This window comes from Sphaeramia orbicularis, chromosome 18, assembly GCF_902148855.1.
Source record: "Sphaeramia orbicularis chromosome 18, fSphaOr1.1, whole genome shotgun sequence".
NCBI lineage: Eukaryota > Metazoa > Chordata > Actinopteri > Kurtiformes > Apogonidae > Sphaeramia > Sphaeramia orbicularis.
Window position 1 is genome coordinate 32,932,218 of NC_043974.1, and position 21,656 is coordinate 32,953,873.

The 21,656-nt window shown below is 38.0% G+C and overlaps 1 protein-coding gene across 1 annotated transcript in view; it reads left to right on the plus strand.

The window, feature by feature from the left end:
- The window catches only part of LOC115438340 (uncharacterized), a 37,866-nt gene that overhangs the window by 856 nt on the left and 15,354 nt on the right, over positions 1-21,656 (plus strand). The window contains exons 2-5 of the mRNA XM_030161915.1: positions 2,204-2,273; positions 4,519-4,656; positions 11,282-11,798; positions 11,892-12,508. Coding sequence (XP_030017775.1) covers positions 2,204-2,273; positions 4,519-4,656; positions 11,282-11,798; positions 11,892-12,508 — 1,342 coding nt within the window. The remainder of the gene's footprint in view (positions 1-2,203; positions 2,274-4,518; positions 4,657-11,281; positions 11,799-11,891; positions 12,509-21,656) is intronic.

Here is a 21,656-nt window from a genome sequence, read left to right on the forward strand (position 1 = left end):
TCATTCAGGTTATGATAGTGTGGTAATATCCTTACCGCCCCTCCCTCTGCCGGTTTACTTAATCAATTCAGCCACAAGTTGACAGTAAATATAGCGGTAGGTTAATCCACATCCACATCCAACTACACTATGGTCGGTCATAGGCGGCCAACGTAGAAATTCAGCATGAGCTTGACGAGACCACACACAACCAGCGAGTTTATCAGCAACTGTCTGAGCAGACGACACGGAAGTGCCGCACCGCATCGCTATGACATCCAGGTACTGTAAAGTCGGTAGTTTCCTGTAATGGGAACAGTCTCCAGGAATAGGACCTGGTGCTCGAGTCAAACCGGTTCCACATAGTGTAAACGCGGCAAGAGACAACTCTCTGACCAATCAGTGGTCTGCAGTGTTCACACGTCAAGTTTTAGTTTCTGTTCTCCAGTCTTGGAAACTCGGCGGAGGTGAAACCAAAAACTGGTAAAACGGGTACCAGATTCCAAGTCCTTTTTTGTAATGGAACGCAAAAGGGGCGAGTCGAGTCAAGTCGAGCCGGTACCACAGTGTGTTTCAACCTTGGGGTCGGGGCCCCACGTGGGGTCGCCTCAAATTTCTAGTAATTGATTAAAAATAAAAATAAAAATAAAAAAACAATTTACTAATAAAAAAATATATGGTGAGTTGAGAGAGACAATCCCAATCCATGAAAGACATGACAAACGCTGAAACTGAAGCACTGTGGTTCTGTTTATCTGTCAAATGTTCATTGTGGTCGGTTTCAGATGCTGCAGCTCTTTCATAATTCATAGTTTGAGTTCTTGTTTGTTCAGTATTAATTGTCAGCCTTGTAAATCCAAGCTGGACTGACTGTACATATCCTGACCAAGGAAAATAAAATTCTCTCTTTGTGCAGTAATCCACACCTGGCTTTACTGCCTCCGTCCATAATAATATACATTATATAGACTAAATGTCGTCTAAAATTAACGTTTATTCGCAACATAGTATATGTTTGCTATTACATGAGCAAAAACAAATTAATTTTAACAAAAACATGTCTCCGTTTTGCATGTCTGGGGTTGCCAGAAATTTGTGATGTTAAAAGGGGTCACGAGCCAAAAAAGGTTGGGAACAACTGCGATACCACATACTGGAAACGCAGTATAAGATGGCGGTACAGCTGTGATACACTGTGCAGAGGGTAGTCTGAGGGATCATATTCCTTCACGCCCCTCCCGGTTAAAGGGGTGAAAGACAAAGTGAAAGTGTCTAATGCACAGGTGTCAAACATGCGGCCCAGGGGTCAAAACCGGCCCGCCAAAGGTTCCAATCCGGTGCTGAATTTGCAAAGTGCAGAAGATATTAAGTCAAGGGTGTCGAACTCAAAAATAATAGCGATAACCTAAAAATAATGACTCCAAATTTTCCTCTTGGCTTAATGTGAAAAAAATAATATGACATTATGCTTATAAATAATGGCAACACCAGTTTTTTCTCTTTGATTTATTACAAAGAACATGAAATTCTGATAACCTTTAATAATAAGATGTCAATAACCTGAACAAATATGAACAACCTGAAATGTCTAAAGAAAAATAAGTGCAATTTTAACAATATTCTGCCTGTTTTGTGTCTTGGTAGATCTGATCTGTAATGCACATGTAGAAATCATAAGATGAGGCATAACATTGATCAGCTTTTTCTTATTATTATTTCTTCTTATTTTTCTTCAGAAATTTCAGTTTTTTTCAGCTTATTCACATCCTTTTTGTTTGGATAGTTTGTAAAATGTAAATGTTTTTCATAATTTAATGTTATTTTTTGCATTAAAAAAATTTGGAGTTGTCATTAGTTATAGGCTACTATGCCATTATTTACTGGTTCAGCCCACTGGAGGTCAAATTGGGCTGAATGTGGCCCCTGAAAAAAAATTAGTTTGACACCCCTGGTCTAATGACAATCACATGATGCCTTCTTTTACATATTTAAGGAGTGGGAGTGTTATGTTTGCCATACAACAACCTGCCTCTGTATATCAGACAGGCCTCCTCCTCGCCCGTTTTTAAATCTCTTCTTAAAACCCATCTGTTCTCCTTGACCTTTTAACACTAGTGCAATGTTGACATTTCGTTTCTGTTTTTATATTTTAATTTGATTTATTTTATTTTAATGTTTTTAATGCTTTTATTAATTTGTATTGTGCTTTTATTCTTCTGTACAGAACTTTCGTCCACTGTGGTTGATCCAACTTCATCAGTGAAGTTGGATTGGACTGGACACACAATTCCAAGGTTTTCAACAAAACGAAGATAATCCTCTCTACAGCAGTAACAACTTTCACTCTCAACCCATTGCTAGCTTTCTGATGTCCCCCTCCTCCCCAGCTTCAAGTTCTCTCTCTCTCTCTCTCTCTTTCACACACACATTCTACACTTTCTCACTCTCATACACGCGCACCCCCCGTTCTCTACTTCTTCTCCTGTTGTCTCAGACTAATCGCATTTCTCTTTCTTTCTTCTCTCTTCCATCGTAGCCCCTATTTCCTGCCCCCCCTTTTTATTCTTGTGTGTGTATTTGTTTTTTTGCTCTCCTTTTATTTTTTTTTTGTTTTCTGTTGTTTGTTGTTGCTTTTTTTTTTCTTTTTTTTTTTTCTTTCATCTTCCCCCATCTCCAACTTTCTTTTTTTACGACTATATATGTTCTGTGTTCCCCATTTATGTTATGTTCTTGTGTGTGCCAACATCCCCTTGTGGGCATCGTGTTTTTCTGTTTGTCTGTTTGTCCATTTTCAACTCATGTTTGATGCATCTACCATTTCTCAGCTCAAGCACACTCACACATACTCTGAATCACAAGGTGTATGATACAAGAGCCACTTACCAAACACAAACAAACATAAACATGCATGTCTCAGCCTATAAATTTCCCCTCTCTTCCTACCAATCCCTTCCCATACGCTCATTAATATATGGTTCTGCATACCTTCTAATACGTACTTGTATACAACCAGCTCCTAACAAGATACATGTGATATGCAAAAATGCAAACACTTAAACTAATAACATGGAATATACGTGGTTTTCGCACCCAGTCTAAAAGACTCAAAGTCATCAACCACTTGATTAAATTAGGGGCTGACATATGCTTCTTACAAAAAACATCTCACTGACACAGAATTACAATTCCTCCAACTCAAACAATTTGACTGACTATTTTCATCGACTTATAACAGTAAACAAAAAGGAATCTCTATACTAATTAACAAAGACATTCAGCTTACACCCAACCAATCGATCACTGACCTAGATGGGAGATTTATTATTCATAATATATCTATCAATCACACAACATTTACACTTGCAAACATATATGGCACAAGCAGTGATGACCCAACTTTCTTTCACAATTTCTTCTCTGCATTGTCCAATTCCAATAATCTCATTATAGCTGGAGACTTAAATACTGTAATTAATCCAACAATCGACCGCTCAAGCATCCCTGGTAGCGCAAGGAACTGGCACTCTACCAATATAATCAAGCAATACATGGAGGACTACGGCCTAGGCGACAGCTGGAGAGTAAGGAATCCATCTCTAAGAGAATATACTTACTTCTCCCCAGTTCACCAGTGCTCCTCAAGAATCAATCTATTTATTGTCAATAACTCACTCTTGCCTAATACTTCACATAACACAATTCACCCAATCGTGATCAGTGGGCCTGTAACGGTACACATACCGAACTGAACCGTTTTGGTACGCACCTGTACACAGCTGTACCGAAACAGCACAGTATGTTGAGAAAAAGAAAAAGGAACGAAAGACATTGTTTGATGCGGAACTTTAAATCCATGCAAGTTTCACACAGACATATTGAAGGAGTGCACATTGACCCGAAATATGAAATAACAGTTGATATAAGGTTTAAAAAAACAACAGATATGATGTCAACCTGGAAGGAAGAGATTGAAGACCCTCCGCCGTCATTACAGTCCCGTTTGGGATCACATCAGGTCCTAGTGAAAGACAACAATGGGGAAAGAGAAGATAAGACAAACGCTGTTTGGCCCCTATGAACTACGGTAGTTCTAAAACACCTGCTCTCTCTGTCTGTCTGTTTCTCTCACACACACACACACACACACACACACACACACACACACACACACACACACACACGCTGTAAAACATGTAAAATATGTAAAGTCTCACTTTTGTTCATGCCATTCAACACAGTTACTCAGACCTACGGGGTTGAGAGAGATCAGTTTCTTCATTGTCAACAGCTTAAACTAAGAATTAAAGAAAAAGTTAACTTAAGCAATAACACACTACAGTCATCCCAGTTAACTGAAGAACTCTTCCAAATCAATAGTCCTAAGAAACTAACATCCAAACTGTATTCACTTATATCCACCTTAAATAGTACAGTAACACTACCAACAGTCAAGTGGGAAAACGATCCAGCCTTCTCTCCCAACCCCGATTTCTGGGAACAGATCTGTAAAAACACTTTCTCCCTCCATACACCAACCAGTAGGCGGATCTGCTGGGACACCAGGACCCGCACATATGCACGGAAGGTACAACGGGAGTTGTTGAGACAACTGATCAATCTACTGCGGCAACTGTGGGTGACAGATCGTCAGGAGAGCATATCATCTGCAGCCCAGAGGTGCAGTAATTAAGACAATTAAGAATTATATTTGATTGTTATCTTGGCCTTAATGATATGACATCTCAGCACTGGGAGAAGCGGGACTAGATACCACACTAGAAACGCTGGACTCATAGGATGGTAGTAGTTCTATTTCTAGGCTTAGTAACCATCTCTGTTTCAGGGCCCTCTCCTTATGAGAGGATTCACCCTCGACCCCCCAGTGGGGTCAGTTGGGGGGAGCATAGTCTCCTCCCCTTACGGTGGTTTGTTTTTTTCTTTTATATATATATTATAGTTCTCATAGTTTCACAAATGTTCATTTCAGGGGCGACTGCTTCTAAGTGGAATTTAAATGACAGGGCCACATAATTTAAGAATTATTTCCTTGAATGTGAATGGGCTGAGGAATCCAGTTAAAAGGAGTAAAGTAATGATCAAGATGAAAAAGGACAAATCACAGATTATTTTTCTCCAGGAAACGCACATGATAAATTAAAAAAGGTTGGATATTCAAACTCCTTTTTCAGTTCATGTAAAAACAACAGGAAGAGAGGAATGGCTATTTTGATATCTAATGCTCTTAATTTTGAACTCTTAAAAGAAAAAACTGATAAAAAAGGAAGATATGTTATGGTAAAAGGCAAAATACATAATGTTTTGGTTACTTTGGTCAATGTTTATGTGCTTCCTGAGAGTGATTGGAAGTTCTTAAAATCTTTCTTTGACAAGATGATTTCTGCAAGTGAGGGAATCTTAATTTGCGGTGGTGACTGGAGTACAATTCTGAACTATTCTGTAGATACAACAAGCAAGACAAAACATAAATTGCATATGTCAAAAGACTTAAATAGATTAATCACAGAATTTGGCATGTTTGATGTCCGGAGAAACCTCCACACGTCAGAGAAAGATTTCACACACTATTCAGCTACCCACAGGGTGCACTCTAGAATAGATTATTTCCTGGTGAATAACACAGATAGACATAGGGTGAGGGGGTGCTCAATAGACACTGCAGACATATCAGACCATAAAGCAATAGAAGGAACTATACAGCTGAACAACAGAGCCAAAAACACATTATGGAGACTGAATATTGGTATACTGAACAATGACACTACAAGAATGGCATTAAAAAAGAAATTAGTGAATGCATAAAAGACAATAAAGATGACCAAATAGAACCAACAATACTATGGGACACAATCAAAGCAATAATAAGAGGGAAATTGATCTCAAGAACAGCATATCTAAATAAAATTAGGAGATTAAAATACGATAAATTACAAGAAGATTTGAGGAAGCTAGAAAAACTTCACCAAAAGGAGGAGGATAAGCAGATCACAGACCAGATAAAAGAAATAAGAAGCCAAATAGATGTAATTCTTTTAGAAAAGAAATTGAGATTTACAAAACAAACTTTTTATGAATCAGGTCCCAAAGCAACAAAGATTTTAGCAAAACGAATTAGGTCACAACACATTAAAAATTCAGAGACCCAATAAGTAATAAAATAGTTTATGATCCACAAGAAATTGAAACCATATTCAGAGATTACTACAAATCCTTATATTCCCAATCTGAAATTGTGGATGAAGATAATATCAAACAATATCTATCAAAGCTAGATCTACCCTCCATAGGAAATATGCAAAATACTACATTAACAGCTCCAATCACAAGACAAGAACTAGACAAAGCTATTAGTAAACTAAAAAATAATAAAAGTCCAGGTTGTGATGGCTTCCCTAATGAGTGGTACAAGATCTTTAATGAGGACCTTGCCCCAGTGTTGCTGGAATCCCTAAACTGGACACTAAGAGAGGCTAAGATACCACCTTCATGGAAAGAAGCAATAATTTCAGTGATCCCAAAAGAAGGAAAAAATAAAGAACAATGTGAATCTTATTGGCCAATCTCTATACTGAAAGTAGATTATAAAATATTCACTTCTATAATTGCTGAACGACTTGAATCTCACTTACCTGACCTAATTAATGAGGACCACACAGGATTTATTAAAGGCAGACAAACACAGGACAATATCAGGCGAACCTTTCATATAATTGAACATGCCAACAAACAAAATCTAAATGCAGCATTAGCCAGCCTGGATGCAGAAAAGGCCTTCGACAGGGTCATCTGGCCTCTTCTTTTTAAAGTGTTGGAAAGAATGGGCTTTAATGACCAGTTCATTAGGTGTATACAGGCCCTCTATAGCAACCCGTCTGTGAGGAAAAAGATCAATGGACAACTTACGGACAGTTTTAAACTCTATAGAGGCACGCGACAGGGGTGCTGCCTGAGTCCTTCACTCTTTGCAGTGTTTATTGAGCCAGTAGCTCAAAAAATCAGGCAACATAAAGAACTGGAAGGAATTAATTTGGCTAAAGGGGATCATATAATTGGATTATTTGCGGACAATGTTATCGCCTTCCTCCAGAACCCGAACTCAACACTTCCTAAACTTATGACAGTTTTGGAAAATTTTGGGAAAATGTCAGGTTACAAACTGAACATTTTAAAAACGCAGATACTGGGTATAAATTATACTCCAAGCAAAACTATCAGGCATAAATACAAATTAAAGTGGGACACAAAAATAATAAAATACTTGGGGATACTAATCATTCAAGACTTGTACAGACAAAGTAATAAATAATAGGATACAGAAGGATATAATAAAATGGTCAACATTAATACTAGATTTGAGTTTAAGGATAGAGGTGGTGAAGATGAATCTATTGCCTAGACTACTCTATCTTTTTTTTGTCACTTCCGGTCCGAATCCCTGATTCTCAGTTTGTGACATGGGATAAATTGGTATCCAGATTTATTTGGGCTGGGACAAAACCAAGGGTAAAACTTAAAACACTCCAGTTGGAAAAATTAGAAGGAGGTCTAGCTTTACCTAATTAGAAACAGTATTACTATGCAGCCCAAATGAGGTGTATTGTAAATTGGTGTTCCCACGAGTATCAAGCCAAATGGAAACATATTGATTTCAATTTAGACATTTCACAACCTCAGGCTTGTTTAGGGGGTAAAGAACACACAGAATATAAGGGAGATAATGTCATCATGAAAGAATAATTGAAAATATGGAATGAGATTATTAAGAAATATAATTTGGAAAATGATAGTAAGCTCCTGGTTTGGCCTTCCCAGTTGGATAAATTCGCCCCCGCTAAGTCTGATAATAGATTTCTGAGGTGGAGAGAAAAGGGAATAACAGCCATTTGTACACTCATTGAGGGGAAAACCTTTAAATCATTTGAAAAAATAAAAAAAAAACAATATAATTTGGAGGACAAGGATCAGTATGGATATTTACAGGTAAAACATTTTTTGGACAGGGAGATTAAGAGTAACTTATCAGAGGGCAGCGAATTGATTAAGGTCTTCACAGGAGCATACAAACAAACATCTACTAAGATTGTGTCTAAATTATATCAGGGTCTACAAGAATGTAATGGTGTGAATTCATTTTACATTAAATCAAAATGGGAAACAGAACTGAATATTACTCTGTCTGAAAGTGAGTGGCATTCTATGTGTAAAACGCAGCAAATATCCACCAGCTCTAAAGGTCGGCGAGAATTTGGCTGGAAAAACCTCATTCGCTTTTTTATTACACCAAATATTAAAAGCAAACAATTGGGAAAACAGCAGCAATGCTGGAGAGGATGCGGTCACATGAATGCCAACCACTCGCATATCTTTTGGACATGTGTAAAAATGCAAATGTTTTGGAACCATGTTGTTCAGACAATGGAGAACATTTAAAATTTTGACCCCCAGACTATCTACCTTGGTCTAATACCTGATGACATAAATAAAAGAGAAGACACTTACTTATTTAAAATTTTAATTCTTGCCTGCAAAAAGGTAGTCACAAGGAACTGGTTAAAAAGTGACCCTCTTCGACCACAACAATGGCTGGACATTATAGAGGAAGTATATACCATGGAAAAAGTATTAAGATGGGAACTTTTAAGCAAAGATGGGAGAAATGGATCATATTCAAGGACACTAATTCTTGATATCAGATCAAGTACAGAAAAGCAGTTGAATGCATAAGGAACAGCATCCCCCCCTTGTTGTATTGTGTGTGTTGTTTTTTGTTGGTTTTTTTTCCCCTGTTTTTTGTTTTGTTACAGCACTGTAAAAGTGATTTAAAACATTAAAATAAAAAGTAAAAAAAAACAAAACAAAACACTTTCTCCATGACCACTAACACCAACCTACAGCTTATACAATATAAAACCATTCACAGAACTCACATCATTCCAAACAAAATGTTTAAAATGGGACTGGCCGACTCAGATATCTATTCACATTGCACATCAGGGACCACAGACAACTACTTTCATGCCATCTGGCTTTGCCAACCAGTACACACCCTATGGATAAAGGCCACTGAAACACCATCCCCCATCCTGAGTTCCAGAATCCCAGCATCAGCACCACTCTGTCTTCTTGGCGAGATATCCGATGTACACCTCCCATACAGATTCAAAAACCCATTACTCATTTCTCTAGCTGTTGCCAAAAAAGAAATCCTCCAAAACTGGAAATCCAAGAATTCATGTCACATCACTCACTGGACCAACCTCATTGCTGAATATACTTCAATGGAAAAGAATAATGCTCTCCAAAAGAAGCATATGTCAACCTTTGAGAACAACTGGAACCCATTCATAACTTTTTAGAAACAAATATAGCCAAAAACCACATATATCATCAGAACAGAACACATACCCCCTTGCCCCTTCTACTACCCCCCCCCCCCCCCCCCCCCAAACACCAACTTTTCTATCTCAGCATTCAACTTCCACACTACACTCCCACTCATCATTAACATAAATATATACACACTAGGGCTGCACGGTTCTGGCAAAAATGTGAATCACGATTTTTTTTTGCTTAGAATTTTTCCACAAAATGTTTCTTGCACCACTGTCCAGAAAAATGGGTTCTTTTACCTCCGATTCACGTCTTTCATGTCATTCCACAAATAGTCCGGTCACTTATGGTCCCGGTTGCTAAGCTACATCAGCTGATTTGTGAAAGTTTGCAGCTCAACAAAACTTCCCAACAGCACAATGGAATTATTTTAATATAACATTTTTGGAGGGTGAGACTTTTTTATTCTTGGTTAAAGGCCAAGTTATCATCACCGACAAAGAAAAGGAGAAGAAGAACAGCAGAAGTCAGAGAAGTTAAAGTGAAAAGACACTTGGATCTGGATGACAGAAAAGAAGACGGACATGAGATGAACACTGATGAATGTGAAACTTTATTGGACACCAGTTCAGGGGGGGTGACTCTGACCCCTCCCACTGGGGTTTTAATCCATTTCACTGTCTTTACTGCAGACGTTCCTTGGCTGTAATTCACTCTTTCCTCACTCAACTGCAGCCGACAGCAGCAGGTCACATGTTCTAAAGATGCTTTACCATTGGTTGAGGGAGGAGGTGGTGGGGGCGATTCTGCGTTTGTGGGCATTTGTTTGTAATGCAGTCGTGAAATAAAATGCTTAAGAATCATCCGTGTTTAGAAATGAGATCACGTACATATGTGAATCGAGATCGCAATCTTTTAACGATTAATCGTGCAGCCCTAATACACACACACCACACTTACATCAATGCAATACATGTGATCAACATTAGTATCTCTAAGAGCAACCACTTAGTTTGTCTGTCCATTTGTCTTGTGTTATGTCTGTTCTGTCCCACTGTCCTGTCTTATGTCTGTTCTGTCCCACTGTTGTGTGTCAATCTGTCACTTTGTTACATCCTGTCCCTGTGCATTTTTGTTTATATGAACCCCTCCCTCTATGTATATGTGTACTAGCAAGGAATGGATGACAATATGAGTGTAAACTTGAAATTGTAACTGGTTACTTGTTAAGCACAAGCTGCAATTAAAAAATAAAGTTGTCCCCTGAAGAGGGGGTTGGTGGTGGGTTAAAAAAAAGAAAAAAATAGAAAGAAAAAAAAAAAGAAAACTGACAAAAACACTACACATATGAGCCAAGAACAGATTCTAAAAAGTGTTTTGGGAAGAAACCCTCACCACCCACCAACTATCTAAAGGATGGACAAAGAAAAATTCATCAGACCCACAAAACCAAAGAGTAAGACAGAATTAAGTGACTGGAGGAAAAACACAAAACACAACACTGATTTTCTTTCAAAGGCAGAATACAGGGAGATCAAAACAGAGACATCGACTCCTCAGAAGTCACAACCAAACTGAACAATGATTGTGTACCACCCCACCCTATCACTGTCAGCTGTGGTGGAGTTTATTTTTGTGATGACTTCCAAATGAATATTTTTCTAAATTTCAGATCAGTATGTGCTTGTGGCCACTGACTGCTGTTTAGGAGTTTTGAGGGTTAAACCTATACTCTACCAACATTAACTTGCGTTAGTCTCCTTAGATTGGCTATTATGGTTATGAATTTCTCATCACCACCGTTTATAATATAACTGCTAATAATTTCTAGATAAAATACAGAAATTCATCATTAAGCAAAAAAAGAAATTCCTCACAAAAAATTCATTATCCCTATTTTCAATATGAATATGTACACCTCTGCATACAATTTGTTGTTCTTTTCTTCTCTCAGAGTCAGCAAGGCTGCCAAAGACACTATACGACGCAATAAAACAGATCTTCAAAGCATCCTGTCAGCAGACCGCCAGCTGATCCTTGACAAAATTTATGAAAAAGATCTGATAACAGATAGAGACTACAAAAACCTCAAAAACATTTGCAAAGAAACTGATGAAGGGCATGTTATTCAGCTGGTAGATAAGATCATGGATAAAGGAGAGAACACCTGCAAAGAGTTCCTCAACCTCCTACAGACGGATGAAAGGATTAAAATTACTTACCCAGGTTTACAGGACATAGAGTTGAATTATACCAGGCCTCTGTCTGTGCCAACCCAAGAAACTTCAACATCTTCTAATAGAGGTAGGAGACCACGGAAACCATCAGTGAAGAAGAATGACAAAAAAACAGTCAAAAGGAAAAGGACAGCGGAAAATCCCAAGAGACCAGCTGCCGAGAGGGTAACAGTGGACAAGGACAGTCCTTGGCAGTCCTTGGCAGTCAAGTGGCCGAAGCCAAAGATGGTCAAGGTGATGAGCATTTCCTTGATTCATATTTCAGAGCAAACTGTTATCTACTGTTACTGACTCAACAACTAAATACTAGTGGATTTTTATTTCAAGGAGCCAAAGGTGGTGAAGGAGAAGGAGCCGGAGCCAAAGCCAAAGATGGTGAAGGAGCCGGAGCCAAAGCCAAAGGCGGCTAAGGATTATACTTTTTTTTCAAATGATTATAACTCCTACTCTATAACTCTCCTACTCGACTATTTTTTTGGTCCCTTGAATTATATGTATATGATACCTAAGCATAGAATAAAACCAGTTGTCCTCGATATAAGCAATGACACTGAGAAAAGAGGTAGATGGAAATTGAATGCGTCACTACTATATAATGAGGTTTTTATAGAATATGCATCCACTGCAATTGACGATAGCCCCCTCATCGAAGCAACCCCCCCTGATTTTACATACCTTCATCAACCCCAGCTGACAGGCAGGGGAGGGGGGGTTAATGTTATTTTCAGAAAGGCTTTTAAATGCTCCCCCATCTCTCAGAGTAATTTTATGTCATTTGAACATCTTGGTTTTACAATTGATTTTAAACACCCAGTTTTAATTTTAATTATCTACAGACCACCCAGGCCAAACAATGGTTTTATCCAAGAGCTTGCCAAGTTACTATCTGGTTTTATTTCAAAGCTTGACAAAATTCTTATTTTAGGTGATTGTAACATACATGTGTATGCTCAGTCTCTTGTTTCTGATTTTATGGATACACTGGATTCTTTTAATCTTGCACGGATCATACAAGTACCAACACACTCAAAAGGTCAAACACTTGATCTTGTTATTAATCTCGGTCTCAATCTTGACAAGTTTGAGCTTAAAGCTATCTGTGTGTCGGACCATAAAGCAATTTTAATTAATTTTGTCTTATCCAAACCACCTCTTAACCACAACATACCCCTTCATTGTTGTGCTTTTAACTCTATGTCCACCAGTCAGTTTTCTGAACTTTTTAATACTGCTTTTTTAACTGGTTTTAATCCAAATTTTAACATAGAGGAGCTGGTGTCCCATTTTAACCAAACCTGCCAGACTGTTCTGGACTCTGTCGCACCATTCAAAGTTAAAAAGTCCCAGAGTTCACTGCAGCCCTGGCTAAATGAGTCCACTGCTAAACTGAAAAGAGACTGTAGGAGAAAAGAAGCAGTTAAGGAAGCACGAGCATCGTTTTACTCAAACTTAATTTTAGCAAATCGTTCTAATCCCAGAATTTTATTTAAGGTCATAGATTCTATCACTACCCCTTCCCCCTTTCATTTTAAGGATGCTTCAGAAGACATGTTTTTAAAATTCTTTTTTAACAAAATTAAAGACATAAGGCAACAAATCACCCCCCCAGATCACGTTTTAGTCACAGGTGGGGAAATTTTTCGTTGTTTTAAAAATTTTGAACCAGTTTCACTGACATTTTTAACTGAAATAATGTCTCAAATTAAATCAACTATGTACAGCCTTGATGCCATTCCCACTAAACTTCTTAAAGAGGTTTTAGACACAGTTGGACCAAGTATTTTATCAATTATTAACAATTCTATAATACAAGGCACTGTCCCCCCTTCTTTTAAACATGCTGTGGTCCAACCCCTTTTAAAGAAACCAAACTTTGATCCCTCTGTTCTTAATAATTTTAGACCAATTTCTAAACTCCCATTTTTATCTAAAGTTTTAGAGAAAGTGGTTTCAACCCTGCTGTTAGCTTTTATGTTTCACAACAGTCTCTTTGAGAAATTTCAGTCTGGTTTTAGACCTTTGCACAGTACAGAAACAGCCCCCCTCAAGGTCACCAATGACCTTCTTTTAGCAGCTGACGGGGGAGAGAGCGCTATTTTAATTCTTTTAGATCTAAGTGCAGCCTTTGACACTGTAGATCATGCCATTTTAATTGAACGTCTTAGAACCTGGGTTGGCATCAGAGACACTGCACTTAGCTGGTTTTATTCTTACCTTTTAGATAGAACCTTTGTGGTCACCATAGGCAACAACACATCCTCCAAAACCCAGATTGCCTGTGGTGTACCGCAGGGTTCAGTTTTAGGTCCAATTTTATTCTCTATTTATATGCTTCCGCTCGGTCAGATTTTTAAGCGGCACAATATCTCCTTCCGTTGTTATGTGGACGACACACAGATATACCTGCCCCTGAGACCGGATGACCCAAGAAGCCCACCTGCTGTGTCTGACTGCCTCAATGATGTCAACTGTTGGATGGCTCAGAACTTTCTCCAACTTAACAACTCCAAATCAGAAATCATACTGTTCGGTCCACCAAATTCCACCATTTCCATCAAAAACAGCCTTGGTCCTCTTGATTTTAAGATTTTATTGATCACTTTTAAAGCCCGAATGGGCCTGGCCCCTAGCTATATAATAGACATGCTAGTCAATTATGAGCCGGTACGCAGCCTTAGATCCTCGGGCGGAGGGCTCCTGGCTGTTCCAAAGTCGATGTTTAAATCGAAAGCTGACCGGGCGCAGCCGGGGCCCCACCCTGGAGCCAGGCCCGGGGTTGGGGCTCAAAAGCGAGTGCCTGGTGGCCAGCTGAGGTGGCTCAGGCATCTGTTATGGATGCCTCCTGGACGCCACCCTGGGGAGGTGTTCCAGACATGTCCTGCCGGGAGGAGACCTCTGGGAAGACCTAGGACATGCTGGAGAGACTATATCTCTCGGCTGGCCTGGGAACGCCTTGGGGTCCCCCCAGAAGAGCTGGAGGAGGTGTCTGGGGAGAGGGAAGTCTGGGCATCCCTGCTTAGACTGTTACCCCCGCGACCTGACCCCGGATAAAGTGGAAGACAATGGATGGATGGATGGTGACCGGGCCTTTTCCATCAGGGCCCTCGACTTTGGAACAGCCTGCCTGAGAAGATAAGGCTTGCGGAATTAGTGTCATCTTTTAAATCACTTCTTAAAATGCATTTTGTTGTGTTGTTTGCTATGTTTTTTTCTGCTGTTGTGCACTTTGTTTTGTCTGTCAAAGCACCTTGTAAACTCAGTTTTTAAAGGTGCTATTTAAATAAAGTTATTATTATTATTATTATTATTATTATTATTGTTATTATTGTTATTATTGTTATTATCTAAAAAGAAAAGGGAGGATATGAGTAAGATAAAGGAATTGAAAACTAAAATTAGGACACATGAAAAGGGTCTGGCAGACAATTTCTCAAACCAGCTAAATCAAAACATTTGCAAACTTAAATTCGAACTTCAGGAAATATATAATACAAAAGTAGAATACGCATTGTTCAGGTTGGGGACATCCTTTTATGAGGAAGAGGAAAAAACAGGCAAGTTGATGGCCAACCAGTTAAAGGAGCATAACTCCTGCAATCTAATACCAGCCATTAGAAAAGGGAACACAACAGTGACTGACACTAAACAAATTAATGAGGTGTTAAAAAATATTATGAGGCACTTTATACTCCTGATATATACCCTGATCTTACAGCATTAGCAGATTTCTTTATTAATATTGACCTGCCTAAGCTGCCTATTGATTGGGTAAAACTGTTAGATGGCCCTGTGACAGAAAAAGAAATATGTAAATCTATATTAGGCATGAAGAATGGGAAATCTCCTGGGTTAGATGGGTTCCCTATAGAATATTATAAACAGTTCATAGATATCCTAGTCCCAGCTTTAGAAGTATACAATGAAGCATTTGTTTTACAATTTTTCCACCGACCTTCGATGAGGCTTTAATAACAGTCATTCCAAAAAAGGACAGGGATCCATTACAACCCTCTAATTATCGGCCTATAACAGGGGTGTCCAAACTTTTTTTAAAGAGGGCCAGATCTGATAATGTGGAGATTGCCAGGGGCCAGTGGTCCCTTCGGACGTTTTTTAAACAGTAAAAATTACATATAAATGTGCTGTTCTACAATAATTTTATTTTCATTGTCACAATATAATTTTTAAAATGGCAATGTAACCAAATCTACGCCACTCAGGTGTGAACAAATTAAAAAAAAAAAAAAAAAAAAAAAAAAAACAATTCTGCCTTCCTTTCACATCTGGAGTCAGATAACATAGAACAAACTGTATGGAGTATCTTAAACTTCCAAGAAGTTGATAAAAATCTTAACCCCACATTCATTTTAAACATGACTTATATGAGTAATCATTACTCATATATTACTCAGTAATGTAAAGTCTGTGACGTTTAAGATGAAACATATGACTCTCACTCTTGTCTTTCACAAAATCATTCAGAAAGTAATATTTGTGTCACATCTACAAGTACATAACATCAGCAATTATAGGCAACTAACCTGGCAACTTGGTAGCTTGCCTTGGTGGTGAATTCATTGAACTCCCAGGTTCACATGAAGAGTCACTGTTGTGAGTTTAAAGTAGCTTGAATTTGCGTCCACTTTTTCAGAACGCTTACTCCCTTGTAGCTTGTCGTATGCGTTAGCATGTTTTGTCTGCTAGTGTGTCTTTACACTGAATTCCTTAAACAAGGCAACAATCTCTCGACAAATTAGGCAAACACAATCACCTCGATTTTCAGTGAAAAAAATTGTAATTCCCATCCTCTCCTGGAAGCGGCGGCCCTCACTGTCAAATTTCCTTTTTTTTTATTTACAGGAGCCATGGTTAGAAATTTGCGAAAATGGTTCACGGCAAGGTCACAGAGCCAGATAGAGTTAGAGTGGTGCTGCCACCATGAGGTGAAAGGAGAAACTGCATTTTGAACCTTTTATGATTCATGTACTCTGTTCAACAGTCCAAGCGGGCCATAAATAATACATTATAAAACCAAGCTGTGGGCCGTATAAAAATCTGACCGTGGGCCGTGATTGGCCCCCGGGCCGGACTTTGGACATGCCTGCCTACATGAGTTGGAATCACTCATTAAGTTTCAAAGCCTCTATAGCGGTTCAGCCCCTCTCCATCCGGTTAAAGGAGGTGAAGGAAAAAGGGAATGTGTGTAATTTATTTTTATTTATTTATTTATTTTTTAACCCTTCTCCATACATGTTTGCAGGGCTGGTGCAGTTTTTTGTTGTGCAGTGTTGTTTGTTGTATCCAGTGTGCAGTGTTTGTTTCGTGTTAATTTAGCGTTCTTCTTCTTGTTACTACTATACTACTACTATTAGTCACACACTCATATTACCAATTACCTACTATTATACAGAGTTCCCACTGCATTTAATACCATAAAGCAGGGGTGTCAAACTCATTTTAGTTCAGTTCCATATTCAGCTAAATTTGATCTGCAGTGGGCCGGACCAGAAAAATAAAAACATAATAACCTATAAATAATGACAACTCCAAATTCTGTTTTTGTTTTAGTGTAAAAACAAAACAAAACAAAACATTAAATTATGAAAATACTTACTTTTATAAACTATCCAAAAAAAAACAACAAAAAAACCCCTGAAAAAACCGAAATTTAAATTTAAAACGTAAGAAAATTTAGTACAATTTGAACAATATTCTGCCTCCACTTCTCATTTCTCCATGTGCATTATGGATCAGATCTACAAAGACACTAAATACTGAGGAACAGGCAAAAAATAGTTAAAATTGTGCTTAATTTTCTTTAGACATTTCAGGTTGTTCATATTTGTTCAGGTTATTCACATTTTATTGTTACAGGATAGTTTGGAAATGTAAATGTTTTCATAATTTAATGGGGTTTTTTTTTGCACTAAAACAAAGAAAATAAAATTAAGTTGTTAATTCTAGATTTTTTTTGGCTTAATTCAAGATTTTTTTTACTTAATTGAAGATTTATTTATTTATTTATTTATTTATTTATTTATTGGCTTAATTCAAGAATTCTTTACTTAATTGAAGATTTTTTTGGCTTAATTCAAGATTTTTTTTTTAACTTAATTGAAGATTTTTTTTTTTGTCTTAATTCAAGATTTATTTATTTTTTTTTACTTAATTGAAGATTTTATTTTGGCTTAACTGAAGATTTTTTTACTTAATTGAAGATTTTTTTTTTGGCTTAATTTAAGCTTCTTTTTTTTTTTTTTTTAACTTATTTGAATTTTTTTTGGCTTAATTCAAGATTTTTTTTTTTGCTAAATTTGAGATTTTTTTTTTTTTTTTTTTGCTTAACTGAAGATTTTTTTTTACTTAATTGAAGTTTTTTTTTTTTTTTGGCTTAATTCATGATTTTTTCTTTCATTAAAGCTTAAAATTTTTTTTGCTTGATTCAATTCAAGACTGTGGAATTTTTGCACTTGGCAAAAACATCCCAGGGGCCGAACTGGACCCTTTGGGGGGCCGCATTTGGCCCCCGGGCTGCATGTTTGACACCCTTGCCTTAAAGTCTTTAAAATGTGTTAAATTTGATATATTAGGTCTTAAGTTATGTTGCCATAAACTTGCTGTTAACATGCGTCTGGGAAATGTCCAAGCTGCAAAGAAAGTAACGTTACTCTACTTGGTTTCCAAACTAAAAATTTATATTGAAAATAGGAACAGACTTTCACTAACTTTGTAGCCCCTGATGAGAAATGACTCAGAACAATGAGAATCAAGGCACTGGAGTAAATAAATAAATGTTCCTAAATTCTAGGAGTCACAAAGTTTTGCCAGTATGGCCGTGAAATAAGCTATGAAATGGACATTAAATTCTGTCTTAGCAGTCTTAAAAAGTCTGAAATTTATCACGTAGAAACCTGTAGGAACCCTGTATATAGTGTTGTCATGACTACTATTACTATTATCACTTTATTACAATTATTATACATGTGTGGGATGAAAGAAAGAACTTGTGCGGTGCTGAAGTGGACGGTAGTATTTTAGTTAACAGAAATCAAACAAACTGTTGGATCACTGTTGGATCTTAAGAACCTCTAAGTAGAGTTTCAAAATGCAAAAAGAAGAAATGGGAGTTAGGGCTGCACGATTTTGACAAAAAAAAAAAAATCCTGATTTTTTCCTCTAAAAACTCGATTTTCGATTTCGATTTTTGGGTAAAACTACAAAAGACAACAGAAGTCAGCATGTCGTTTCATGAGCAGTCCACAATGCAAGGCACTGCTCTGACCTCAAATCTGTGATGGCATCACGTGATGAACCCACAGAAGTTTGTTTTTTCTTAATTAAATCTTTATTGAATGAAGCAGAGTATACAAACAATGTATATAACAAGAAAATAACAGAAGTTTGCCAGGGGAAATACACTACAATACAATGTCCAAATCAGAGCAAATACTGATGGTTTTTGGAACCTTTTTGTTTCCAGATTTATCGAACAGCTTTAAATAAAGTTTGACATCTTTCAAAAAAAGAAATAATATTTGGTTTGTGTGACAGAACTTATATTTGTGAATGAAAAATTTAGCAAGTAAGAGGACTAAATTAATTATTTAAAAAAATGTTTTTTTCTTTTTGGGGTATCTGGCTCACAGAAGTGATACCAGTGTAAGTCAGTGACAGGCATCAGTCGTGCGTGCATGGACCATGTTGATATGAGTGATCCCCATGCGGTTCTATTTAAACTGGGGGATTCGTGCGTGGAACAGACTGACCCAGGACACACTGGAGGGATTCTATCCTGGAGCTGGTGGATGTGTGTGGGTACAGGGCTGTATGGGCGCCTCTGCTGAGGCTGATGACCCCGAGACCCAGACAGGGCCGGACTGAGACTCATTTTCAGCCCTGGAGTTTAATACCTCAGACCGGCCCACTTTAGATCACGACCAATTATTATTAAAATTATGGAATTATAACCTTACATGTTAGGTCTACACACTGTTCTGCAAAGCCTTGTATTTCAGTGTATTTTCTAAAATATTTCCAATTCAGTGCAAGCAAAGGTTACTTCACAATGTGGATTTATTTCAACAGTGAGTGCACATCAACATCTCCAACATTATTATTCCTCACAACACAACAATAGCAGAATCTATATTTTTGTTCTTATAAGTGTTAACATTTTTCAAACCTTTAAAATGTTTGAAATAGAAATAAAAGAATACATAAAAATATTAAATAAAAAAATAATACAAAAAATAAAGCCTGCTTCACTTTCTTAATAACTCTATCATTTTTGTATCCTCTGCAACAAAAAGATTTCCATCACAACTTAACTTGCGGTTTGTTCCATCTTTGCTACTGAAAACTTTGGTATAGTTATATAGGGGTTTGACGAGGATGATAAGAAAAAAATGTATGTCCTGTGACTGAGGGCGAGCAAAGCAATCAAAGCTAACAACAGACTCATCTTCATCTGTCTCATTTGTGCCTAGTGGTTCAGGGTTGTGCTGCTGAGCTGCTCCTCTGTCATCAGTAGACTCTGCTCTCCCTTTCACACTTCCTCCAGTTTTCCTAGACTCACCTGCACCTGTATCACAATAAAAATAATATCTACACACATTTTGACTTACTTAACCAATTAAGATATTTACACTGGCAAAATATGCAGGCTTATTAATATTACTTTATGCTATTGCCTTCAATTGTGGGCTTTGTGTATTTACTGTCTCACTTTTAATAATAAAAAATAAAATGGTCAGGACTATGGTTTGGGTTAGAAAGTGGTTTTAGTGTTCACACAGTCTGTTCCAACAGCTCACCTTTTCCTTCCATCCTGACAGGAACAATCCCCTCATCACTACTGGCTCCTGGCTCTGCTTCTGACACTAAAGCACATTTTAAAAATGCTCAGAATTCTCAGCACAAATCTTCTATTTGCAAAGCCTTGGTGTCAGTTTCATTCATGTAGTGCTGAATCCTGGAGCATCTCAGAGCACCTTTCATACTGAACAGGCCTACACCATACTCTTCATTGTAGCCTATTTATTCTAATCATCTTCCCTCTATGAGCAGTCCTACCTGCCCACTCTGGACTTGTGGGCTCATGGCTGGTGTCTGCTGCTGGATCTGCTTTCTGACTCTGAGGAGCTACAAGACAAAGTTTTCCAGTTCAGTGGCCTCGCATCATACTATTATTTAAATGACATAACGTTATGTTCCACGCCACAATGCCACACAATTCACTGACTCGATAATTAACTAACTTGAAAGGTGGTTTAACCCGTTTCATTGTCCTCATTAGTTGTTTCAAACCGGGAGGTCGTTTTTGTGAAAAAGTTGCAGATTTTGTCACATTTGGCTGCGTTTGCTTCAGAGCTTTCCTCTTTTTAATTCTTGCCTTCTCTGTGCCACCCTTGCTCTTTCTATTATCCATGTTTCAAAGAGTAAACACAGCTGACCATCGACAGCCTACAGAACACAGATGGTATATGCTCCACAGCTACAGTAAAGAGCTACGAACCGTATGCAATGACATGTTACGCCAGGTCATGGTGTGTCCGCAGAAAAAGAGGAAGAAAACAAACAGTTTGCTAGTAGAGGGAGTGGGGCCCAGGAACAGCGGCTGCAGATTACGTGATCAACTCAGCGCTATGACTGAACACCGGCCCCCAAAAAATAAATAAATAAAATATTAAATACATATTCAAAGTGAACTCCAGCCCTCGCGGCCTAAATATTATACCGGCCCACCGGGAATTGTCCCGGTCCTCCCGATTAGACAGTCCGGGCCTGGGCTCTGAAACTCCACTACAGAGGACAATACAATTACTCTACATGTCGCGTTTTTAATGTGTCTTTCATGTAAATTCCCTGGTCTCAGTATCTCCATCCCTTTGTGTGGGTTTTGTTCCTCAGTGGAGCAGCTGTACTCGCTGAGTCTCTGTTCCAAAGAGGAATGTGTGAAGATCCTGTCCAAGTACCAGTGGAACCTGCAGCTGGCCAGCAGATACCTGCTCCGATGGTCCCGGTAGGACCGGTCCGGTGATCGACCGCAAATCAGCTCAGAAAGTCTGAAATGGCTGTGGAACGTTCATGGTC